An 11,984-nucleotide genomic window follows, 5' to 3' on the forward strand; every position below is an offset into this window, starting at 1 on the left:
TTACTTTTAATATTCGAAAATCTTCTTAAACACAAATAAATTTGTAGAACAGAATTAATATTTTCTCATTGTTGTCGAGATCGTTAAAATTAGTTATCCGATTAACATCGCCGTATCCAAAGACGTTGATTTTAAACACGGCTCTCCGTTTTCACGGAGAACGTTAAACTTAACAGTGAACGGCAAAACTAATGTACGGTGTGTCTTTTTGCGATTGCAAAATTGTTCGCAGACGCATGTTTCCCGCGTATAAAGTGAGGGTGTTCGGATTAGACAAGCAGGCTAGCTACATACTTCTAATGGACATCGTGGCATCGGACGAATGCCGATATAAATTTCACAACAGGTGACACTTTGATCCTGCGCGATCGTAGCGATTCTGGATCATTCTTTTTAATTACGAATTAAAACTCTTACATATATTAATAGTCGGAAAACTTTTTGGAAGGTACATTTAATTAAAAACGTTTCTTTGGCATAAATAAAAAGTAAGTAATTAAAATAAAAAGTATTGTAGATAATTTTCGGAATTATTTTGAAATAATGATCCTGAATTGGTTCTAATCGCGAACAATACTATCTGTACCAGGAAATCCTCTCCTGAAATATAAGTGTGGAGCGTGCGCTGCGAACAATTCCTCATACTCGTCGAAGATAATTTAATTATTTGTAATCCTGTGCAATCTTTTCGCGATCTTAAATATGATTAATCCTATCCGCCATGCGTAACAAATCCACGTTGAATTTCTGCATTTTTTATGTGAAAAATCAATTATAGATAATACATTGAAAATTTATTTTTAAATGTTTAACTATTAAATATCTATTTTTTTATATTCTTGGGAACGAAGCAATATTTATAAAAAAAAAAAATAATGAATGATTTGATTCTCTCGCAGAAGTGCCACATAAGGGACGGTCCCATGGGAAATTATTTCGACTTGTATGGGAATCGCAAGCCTTCACATTAGTTAACCGAGATGCTTCGTGAATTTCATTTCTCTGTAATTTCTCAAAAATTTCCGTGCATATATACATTCCAATAAAATTTTAAAGATACATTCAAATAAATATTATAATTCTCTAAAAATTTTATTAAACAGCTGCGCGTTAATCATCATATTTATCGTGACTTGTGTTTTAAAAATAACTTTCGCATCTTTGCTCGTTTTTGTTTAAAGTTTCTCTCGAATTTGACCCAGCGCAAATATTTGCTTAGCTACAAAAGTGAACAACTGTGTATTTCTTTCACGTACTTTTGCGCACTTTTCGACGACGGTACGGCACCGGAAACTTTTTCGCAACAGACATTGACTTGTTCCGACAGAGGGACTCGATTAGCGTTCTTCATCTTGAGAAAACTCTTACGAGGCATCTCGGTTACCGATGTTCGAACGATCGAAACGCAGATCACAATGAACGATTACATCACGTCGGCGACCGCAGCCACTTTGGAACTCGTCGGACGAGTTCTTCGATCCTTTGCGCTCGCGTTTGACCCACCTGCGACGACGGGAAAGAATACTAACGGTGGACACGCCTCTCTTAAAAGACAACAATCGTGTCTGGTTGATGCTCGCGGCGAGTCGAAGCTACTCGAGCTAAGGAGGAACACTAAATAATTTGAACCTTCTTTCGGCTCGTTCTAATAAATCATCGGTTTTGTCGTCTAAGTTGAGAGATGCTTAAACAAGTTACCACTGTCCTACGAGAAAATTATTGGAATCTCTGCTCGATTATCAAAAACACGATTAGCACGATGGTTCTTGCTTATATTATATAATTATAATCGAATCTAGTTAGATATATCGAATAAAAAAACCAACCAATGAATTATAATGTACTTTAAATAATTCGTTTCGGCATGGTGGACGTAAATTAAAAATATTCCCCATAGACTGTTTCGCTTGAGATATAAGAACTAAATCAACTGTACGAGATAGAAATTGATGTTGAAATAAATTATAATCTATCGGACATTTTTTTATGGTCTGCATTTCGATCCGAGCGATTTGTTTCCTAAATAACGATGAAGAGCATTTCTCATATCTTCATCGTTGTTGAGGCATGTTACGTGGCGAATTGTTTCCGGTAAATTTCTAATACATTCTTACGCATGTTACGAGCAGTAGGTGGATGGTAGCAGGTAAAGCAGACCCGGAAATGCCGAAGAGGATGTACATACATCCGGACTCGCCCAGCAGCGGCGAACAGTGGATGCAGAAGGTCGTGAGCTTCCACAAACTCAAGCTCACCAACAACATCAGCGACAAGCACGGCTTTGTAAGTACTGTACGTAACGCCAACCAAACAATTACTTACTTACTAGTTACTCTAAGCTTATTCCTTTAGTTTGCAATTAATCGCTAACTTGAACCTGCCTGAAACGTGTGCGACAGGCCGATTCAAAATTGCGAAACGGCCGCAATTGTGCATGTGATACTTTTCGCGATAAATTTTTCACAACGATGACGATCGAAACACAAATATTATTCGATCTATTTAATTCTATATCAAGTCCAGAAAGAAGTATCTATCAAAATGTGACATCTTTATATTGATAAAGAGAGCTGATGCTTCACTTAATTAATCCAATTTTAAGGTATACCAACTTTTATGTTCGTATAATAATCCTCGCGTTAATCGCATATACATGAGTGAAGAGGCCGAAATTCGCAAAATCGATCGAAAAACCGGAAACAGAGCAGTCGCGTTCCTTCACAACGGCTCTGACGGACCCCGTCAAGCGCGCGCGATCGGATTTCTGCGCGGATACCTAACCGTAGTGTAATCCTGGGATTAAGTTATCGCGATGGATTTCGCCGTCAAGTAGTTTCACTCTTTCCCCGCGCTTCTCGTTCGCTTCGCGCTCCTCTTATTCGTCTTCTTCCTCTCTATTAGCCTCGGCCGCCTGTCCCTTTAGTTCCCTCCCATCCCACCCCTCCCCTTCGTTCTCGTCTTTTCTTTCTTTTCGACGCGAGGTGCGCGGAAGCCAGCATTAACTAAAGACGAAGCCTGTCCCCTTTCTGCGGCTATGGTGGTTCTGTCTCTTTCCCTATATACCTCGTCCTTTTTTTGCGAATCCTTTTTGCGGCAGCCCGTCGGCGTCCTTTGAAGGATCTTGCATCGCTGGCTCGTGAAATCTAGTCCTCCTTACCCAGAGCCCGCCCGATGTCAATGGCTGGCTGTCGTGCAGTGCGTGGCAGATCAACCTTTGTTAAAACCACTCCTCTGTCTCCTCTTCTCTCTCTCTCTCTCTCTCTCTCTCCCTCTCCCTCCCCCCTCTCTTCCTTCCTTCTAATCTTCTTTTCTTTCGATGTCTCTTTCTCTTTCATGTGTAAACACTCGCATAAATACGTCTTTGCGCGAAGAGAGAAAAATGAATGAGTACTTACAAGAGAGCGAGATGAATACGAGGATGTGTGAATGAAGGAAGAGAGAGAAAGAGAGAGAAAGAGAGAGAGAAAAGGCGCTAGATAGAAAGAGTGAAAAGGAGAGGCAAGGACAACGAACAGATTGTCGTCGAAAGGTAATGTGGCCACGACATTATGCATGGTTCACCTACAAGGTATGATGGGGCAGCGGGTGTATGTCTTCCGTTCTTAAGGGCTCTCTCTCTCTCTTTCTCTTTTTCCTCTGTATCTCGGTAGAGAGACAGGATCCAGTTTGTGCACGAGCCCAGAAAATACCTCTCGAAAATATCTCCCCTTTCTGGCCGCGGCTAATAGATGACAGCCCTTTTCACCTGGTCCAACCCTTTCCAGATTTACGAATGATTTGGTTCGGAAGAGTTCTTTTGAAGGATTATATATTTTTTCACGCTATCTCAAAAGCGATGTCTATAAAAGCGATGCATATGAATACAAACTTGTTAAGAAAAGTGAGGATAGTTGCTTATCAGCATAATGAAAAGTGCGTGATTTATTTTTTTTTCATATATGAAATTTGGAAAAATAAAGTTAAGTATTGTGACATCTTGACGTAACACGTAGCTTCGAATAACACGTATGTCGATGGATCCCGAGTTTTATCTTATGTATACGTTCATTTTTTGAAGATTTACTAAAGAAGACAAAAGAGAATTGATTAGGAAAATCACTTTGTTCTAATTAATGTTTTCCAAGATATTGCTATAGAAAGAATTTGTATTAAAAATTTGCGCTTTAAATATTATCTATTCGAAAGTGTTGCACTGGCTAAAAAAGTTTCTTTCTTAGAGCTCTTTGAACATTATATCAATTATATACACAATTTCACTCTCTCTGTAATGTGTATAATATGATGTGTGTAATATGACATTGAAAAAAATGTAGGCGCAAGTTGAATGTAAGACAAAAATTATTACTGGTTTCCAAATTCAATTTTTATCAAAAAATAATGTATCTTTACATCTAAATAAATATCTTGTATAGCAATGCATCAACAATATTAAAATCGCTTTAGAAAATTTTATTTATAATACGTTAAAATGTATGTCGTATTCCCAAATCCAGAATTCGTTACTTTTTCTACGTGCACGAGTCAAGATCATAAAAAGTGGAAGCTTAGACTAACAATAAATTTGAGAAATCATTACGAAACTTGACTTCGGGTTTGACTTGAATTTTTGTGGAGATTTAATCGTCTACTTATTTAGGAAAGGCGGTTGAAGGCCTTTGAAGGAAAAGTGAGAAGAAGCGAAAAATTAGCACAAATATCCTTTTGACTCTAATCCTAGTGTTACGCGAAGGGAGAAAGGGATGACGATGCACCGGGCCTTTTGTCGGGAAATCCTAACGTGCAAACAAAAACGAGACACTACGGCCGAGTCCTTCCGAGATGTCTTCGAGAGCAATCCTAAGGGAGGGCCCAGGCCCGCGAGTAAATATCGGTGAAAGGCTGTCGAGAACCGCAAACAGGAAACTGACGGTGCGTTATTAGAACGGTTGGTGGCATCCTGGCGACGACGGCGGTTGAAAGGACCTCGTTACTCCCGTTTTAAAGCGACACTGCGTGCGCTTCTTCAGGTGCTAGTAAGCATTAGGCGTGGGAATATTTGACAGGATGAAAGTCGTAGAAGCGGAACTGTTTTTTAAATAGAAGCAGAAATATATTGAAATATATTGAAATATATAAATATGTAGTCTCATGATACATTCTATGTTCCATAAATAAATGCAATGATACGCATTTAAGAAATGTTATAGAAAGTAAATATAATAATTAGCTTTTGAATCCACAGAAAGGCAAAATGTATAAAATTCATAAAAATTGTAAGACACAAAATTTCATCTAATTTAATTGAAAATGTCAATATTTATTTATTCCATGTTATTTTAATCGCTATTTATTTAAAAATAGATTTTGTTTGTTTAAAATGAGTACGATGCGAGATTTTTACTTTGGCAATAATATAGCAGGTTCAGGATACCGCCGCTCTTTATTAATTGTCGCTGATCGTTTCGTTCTTTTTCGGCTGAAAAGCGTTATCATCATTACGGCTTCTAGCTAATGAAGTAGTTCGATTTGGCGAGCGAATCGCCTCGCTGCGGGACACCCGAAATACTGGAAATACTGGAATCACGAGCAACCAATTCCTTCACGTTAGAGATTATCTTTTAAACGCATTCTCTCGCCTCGGTTGCAGCTTCTCGGCACGATGCTTTCAATCGCCTTTACTCCGCGTACTTTGACGATTTCATTACTTAAACATTATTTTCTAACCATATTTCTTCAAAGCCATCATTGTCGTTTGCACACAAATCTGCCGGGATGATATTTGTGAAGCGTTCGTGTAAAATAAGTACTTACACGTTAAAATATTACGCCTTAAAATTTGATGTTTTTATCGAAAAGCGGACACTTTTATTGACATGTTTCGTGTATTTACATAATTCTCCTAATATATCTAATGCAACGAGTACTAAACTCCCAGTTAGAAAAAAAAAAATGAATCTTGTTCTATTCAAATGTTAATACGGTGTAATATATCGATTCACAATAATCTTTTATTTCATTTTTCTTCCGCATCTAAATACACTCGTCCATCGTGACCCACATCGAACAAATGACATTCTGATGAATCGTCCGGCGAAGTAGGTACAGCCGAGAAACTATTTCATAGGCGCGAAATTTCGGTATCGTTCGATACGTGCTCGACATATCGCTCGGAATTCCGTTCGAAATCAATTTTCAATTTTCGCCCGGCCGTGTGCACAGGCACAGGCACAGATACAAGCACATTGCAACGCGGTAGCGAGCGCATCCATATCCGCGTGCGCGCGCGCAAAAAAAATATCGAGAAAACGGGGGTGAATTCCTTTTTCAATTTTCCGAAAAAAATTAAAATGGGGAACAATCGGTCTGTCGAACGGAGAGAACGACTGAAACTCGATCAAATGTGCCTCGCAGCTTTAATTATCCAGCGCCCAGCGGCGGAGCTTACAGAAGCACGGTCGAACGGCGTTCGTGATTTGTTTAGTAATGGATACGTGCCTGTAGTAGTGTTCGTTAGTTGACATTCAGCGATAGACCGATATGGGACGCGGCTTATCCGAGAGATAGCATTTCCCATCTGCCTGCCTCACGCCGCGTCACGCCGCACTCTCTGCCTCTCCCATGCATTGTCCTCTCGCGGCATTTGTCCTGCGCATTCCATTTTCACATAAGGATTGAAAACGCGTTCTCAAGTTATATTAATATTTCATAAAATCTGCATTACGACATTATCTGCATAAGTTTCGATTATTCATTCGCGAGAAAGAAAAATAGCCACGGAGATGATTGGCAATCGCGACTCTCATAATAACAATTTACATGTGTATTCGCACCGCGCGGCCGCGTGCAAATAGGACACGCGGTTATCCGCAAGCCGCGCACTTGTATAGAACAACGCGAGAAGATGCACGAATCATATCGGATTATACATTAGATAGCCGGTCTCGATCGTGCGGGACTAGTAGTTGCGTGCGTCGCGTCAGTCGCGTGCGTCGCGTGCACGCATATACGCACACTTGTTCATTATGATGGCTTCGCGTGTCCTGAGGCGTCGTGCATGCATGCGTGTGAGCTTCGACTCTCGGCGGTGGCTCGGGAGCCATTTTGCTGTCCGCTGGGCGAGCAACACCGATTCGATTCGATACGTGTCGTGTCGCGAACATTAAAGCCTGGCCGCGCGCTGCATGAGGATTAGTCACGAAAATCGCAACGAGATTGCGCGCGATTTGCATCGCGCGACTCATCCGCACGCGGAAATTGTGCGCGCGGTAATGATATCAATGCGGAACATGCGCGAAAGATGCTTATCTCATTGATTCTGCAGCCCAAGATGATTCTTTAATTGGCCTACTCTTCTTTTTCAACTTACACCGTTTATCTTCCTTTTTTCTCTTCTTGTTTTTCTCTTGGAGAAAAAAAGAGAAAAAATGTACTGTGTAAGAAGTTTAAGCAAAAAGAACAGATCTTGTATAAGTATGTTACGAATATAGATATACGCAAGAAAAAGAAGAAAAGGGAGATACTTTCTTTTCTAAATTTTGATAAGAAGAAATTATGAACATTTTTCATTTTTAAGATGAAAAGTTAAATGCTTATTAGTTAAAGCGTGTCATGTAGTTGTATGCCAGTAACTAAAAATTTTATTATAGATCCGAGAATAATTTTGTTGGACGTAATCAAAATGATTACGTAGGAATTTCAAGTATGATAAGCAAGTTGCAAAAAATTTTAACATTTCTGCAATAAGTTTGTGTGTTTATATAACTATTGTAATCCCAGAACAAAATTATTTTCAATCTACATATATCTACATATAGCTAAATTTTTAGATACTTGAACAAAATTTTAGTCGTTCTTTTCATGTACGACAGTTAATTAAAGATTCTCGAAAATTGTCTTTAAGTATTTTATTAAGTATAAAGATAAATTTTCTCCTTCTCTCTCCTGACTGAAATTCTAAGAAAACGGGACTCAGATGTTACCTTATATTAGATTTAACGCAAAATTCTTATCAATTAGAATATGTAAAATCAAAAGTTGTGCAAAATGGTTGATAGTTGCGTTCGATAGAAGTCTGTATACGCACACAGTTACGAATGAGACCGTATTTATATCCGCACTCGCACATCGTTGACAATTATGATGGTTGTGACTTTTGCAATTTGCGTAAGTTATCGTTATCTGAAGAGATCATTCCGGTTTTATTGGTACGCATTTGGTTATTACTTATGGTATATAAAATTGGCGTTTAATATTCTCCGCATGTTTCGTAAACGGTATCCTTGCGCCGCACGCACATCAGAAATCCATATCGCTTTGTTCTCAACACCACTCGTATTTATCTAATTACCAAGTATATTCCTTTATTATGTTTTACTGACACGCGCTTTGTGTCCCATATTTTTCAAGTTCATTAATATGACTCGCAACTCACCTGTGCTTTTATTACACTACCAACAGTTGTACATCCTTTGCCTTTAACTTTATCATGCATTTTACTCATTTACATATTGATAAACTTTCATTAGAAAATATCACACGATGAGCAGCGATAAATAATAAATAATATCAATTCAGTGAAATACTTGTTCGTTTTTCTACATATTGTTTTCTCAATTTAAATCTTGATTTTTTTTTCCTCATTTAATCGCAGCCTCGATTTTTTTAGTGCCGCATTCTTTTACATAATTTTCAATTCTCATCTTATCGAGTAATATTGAACCTGCGTTATACGTCACGCCTATTTTCAGACCTGTGTAAAAAAAACCGGCTTGCTTTGCACGCAGGCATTACTAAATCATTTGCTCGCGGCTGAGTTTCGCACGCACTTCGCAAATTTCCCTGGGGGTTCGCCCTCCAGCAACAATCGAGCGCGAATTCTACTATGAATTCTAGTCGATACGAGAAGAAAAGAGATCCCCACCTGACGTATTATCGTTCGACGAAGTTGATATTTCGGTACAGTCGAAAGAAAACTAGTGCGTCTTTTTGTTGAGTGGTTACTCTTTTCTCTCTCTCTCTCTCTCTCTCTCTCTCTCTCTCTCTTCGTTTTCTTTTTTCCTTATTCTCATTTTATGTATATATCTCGGATCAATTTTTGTAGCTAGAAGGTATCTCGGTGTGTAAATTCCTTAATAAACGGACATTAATTAATAACAGATAAATATAATATATAATAGCTAACAAGTTAAATCTTAGCATGATTGAAGAATGTATATTGAAAATATATACGCCCCTCTCCCCCCCCCCCACTATCTTCTCTTTCAGTATCCTATACTTTCGCATACCGCCCGTTTGCTCGGCTCCAACATTTACTTAAGACACTCCGAATTAACGAGCGCGCGCTCATTTGCAGCTTCATGGCGGCCGCGGCGAGCTGATTCCAACGTGACCTAGCTATCTTTTAAAATTTTATGATTCCGGAGAAACCGAGGTGACCGTTCGCCAGAATGCAACGTTACGCGCGCACGCACTGCATATCCATCCATGTTTGGCCTGAGAGAAGCGGCTCTTGGATTAAACGGCGATTAACGATCGTGCATTCCGTATCAAGACATCATCGTGTATCATCTGTGGCGGCCAAAGTACGAAGACTGCGTTGTGGTGCCGGGCAATTTGCGTCCGTCGAGCGAGAAACGGGCGTGGAATCCGGTTGAACCACCGCGGTGGCTCCTGATCGTTATAATAAATGGGATAATGACATAACGGGCACGCCAGGATCGAGAATGCGCCTGGATTCTAACGTCGTAATTATTACTTTCGGCTCGTTCGCTCGTTCGATGTTCTCCCTCGTTCACCATATCCTTTCGTGTCTTTTCCCCGCGACTATATGCGAACGCTGCGCTTTCTTCTAGGAACGTCCTCTAGGAACCGAAATTGCACGCTCGTAGAAGGAAAGACTGCAGTTTGGACGGCTATGAAATGGACAATAACAGACTATGTACACCTACGTTACAAGATACACGAGCTATTTTCCTGCGTGTGATTTATATAGACAAAACATAAGGTACGCAGAAGAAACTTGCAAGTCTTACTGCAAGATAGACCGTAGGCTCGCTTCCTGCTTTCGAAGCAAAGTCTTCGTTTAGTGAAAACTAAACTTTACTTACGATGCGTGGACATAACGTTCATTGGTTCGACAGGTGAAAACTCGAAGAAGGAAGTAGACAACTGTTATAACAGTTGCAACATTTACACGTAAGTAAGCAAGTTGATGAGTGAAGAGGCGTTCGCCAACTGTCGACTTTGCTTTATTCACTTATATACAATGCTTCTATGCGGTCCTCTACGGGAATAACGAGTTCAATGAACTCTATGTACACACAAAGAGATCAATGAGAAATATCTGATGATGAATATCAAACGTAAACTAAAACGTTAAACTAAAAATGTCCAAATGATGCAAGAAGAGACAAAAATGGACATCATAAGCATGTAGATAAATAATAAGAAATAATAAGAAATACAAAGAAAAATTCAAATATTATAAGACATATGCACAACAAGAATATGGAAAGAACAATTTTGTTCAAATATTAAAAATTTTTAAATTTAGTTAGACAAAAATAGGTTTAAAAATAATTTTGTTGGATTATTAAAACAATTACGTAGAGGAATTTTAAACAATGTTGTAAAAATTTTGGCGTTTTAGCAAACAGTTTGATTGTCCTACATAATATCTTGATGGTCCAAGTAAAATTTTTTCAGATCTGTATCTAAATTTCTAGATTACTTTAGCAAAATCGTTTCTTTTATGAGAGTTACAATACATGAGTAAATTGAATAAAGAGTAAAGCCACGGTTAATTCTGCTGTAAATTATGATGATGGTAATCTTTTCAGAGCTTTGTTATCTTTTTTTCACACCGCTCTAACAGCCCTCCTTCGTTCGTTAATCAACAACCACATACGCCACACTTGTACTTGTTTGTTGAACGACTAATCGACTACTCTCTTCTATTTTCCGTGTCTTAATGCCGGCACGACGTTCCTATATTATAAATGACACTCAATGGACAATTTAACGAGCAACGAGAAATTCATGATGCGGATTTTATTACCGCTAAATTGGAGTCATTTCTTGTCGATGAAGTGAAGACGTAAATGAGTTCGCTATTTGGGACGAAAAGCTCCATTCAAAATCTCGAATTGTTTAGAGTTAACAATCTTGTAATTTAGAAAACACATATCGATTTTTCTCTTGATAAATAATTTTCAAATCGAATAGATTTGACAAAGATGTATGCTAGCTTACATCATAATAATAAACAATTTCTTAATATTTCTCTGTGAAGAGAATACATCTGTTCAAGAAGATATCTATGTGATACTTCTAGTCTCCTCTGATATTTTTGCTTCGCGTAGTCGCGGTGAAACTCATTTCCCGCATGTAAAAATCTACGCTTTAATATTTAGTTTGTAGGTCGTTACATGGATACGTCATCTGTCGTGTTTCCGACTGAAAATTTCACGACCGAGCGCGCGCGGCTGCTTTCGGATTCGCCTAGTTCCGCAACTGTCGGCGTCATTGTTCTTTAGGCTAGCGATTTTTCGCAAAATCCGTCTGCGATATCTTGGCAAACGTCAAAGAACGCGAAGTTCGAGTATGTCGCAAGTGTGACAGCTGTCACTCAACGGGCATGCATCAACCATGAGGTTGGTATATTATTCCAACTAGCGGCATTTATTTCGCAAGGTCGATTATTTCACGCGCGTTAGAACTTACTAACTGTCCGTCCTGACAGCGAAACCAGCCATTCTACTTCCAGCAATCTAATCGAATCGATGAATTTTCCACAAACGTTCGCGTTACGACAACATTGAATAATCGAGCGTTTTACGGAATCCCGAATGCGTAATTGCACGCCTGAGGACAGACGTGAGGCTCGTTACGCGCAGATTATATTAATATCATGCTGACCATCTAATCGCTTCTTTATTTTTATCGTAAATCGTCATCTATCTGCAGTCTCGATAAATGCGATTATTATCTCATATATATATATATAT

General features: G+C 38.8%; 1 protein-coding gene across 1 annotated transcript in view; it reads left to right on the forward strand.

Moving 5' to 3' along the window:
* The window catches only part of LOC108687543 (optomotor-blind protein), a 91,630-nt gene that overhangs the window by 35,510 nt on the left and 44,136 nt on the right, over positions 1 to 11,984 (forward strand). The window contains exon 4 of the mRNA XM_018193365.1: positions 2,130 to 2,292. Within this exon, the coding sequence (XP_018048854.1) occupies positions 2,130 to 2,292 (163 nt within the window). The remainder of the gene's footprint in view (positions 1 to 2,129; positions 2,293 to 11,984) is intronic.

Source organism: Atta colombica, unplaced genomic scaffold, assembly GCF_001594045.1.
Source record: "Atta colombica isolate Treedump-2 unplaced genomic scaffold, Acol1.0 scaffold207, whole genome shotgun sequence".
In the NCBI taxonomy this organism is placed as follows: domain Eukaryota; kingdom Metazoa; phylum Arthropoda; class Insecta; order Hymenoptera; family Formicidae; genus Atta; species Atta colombica.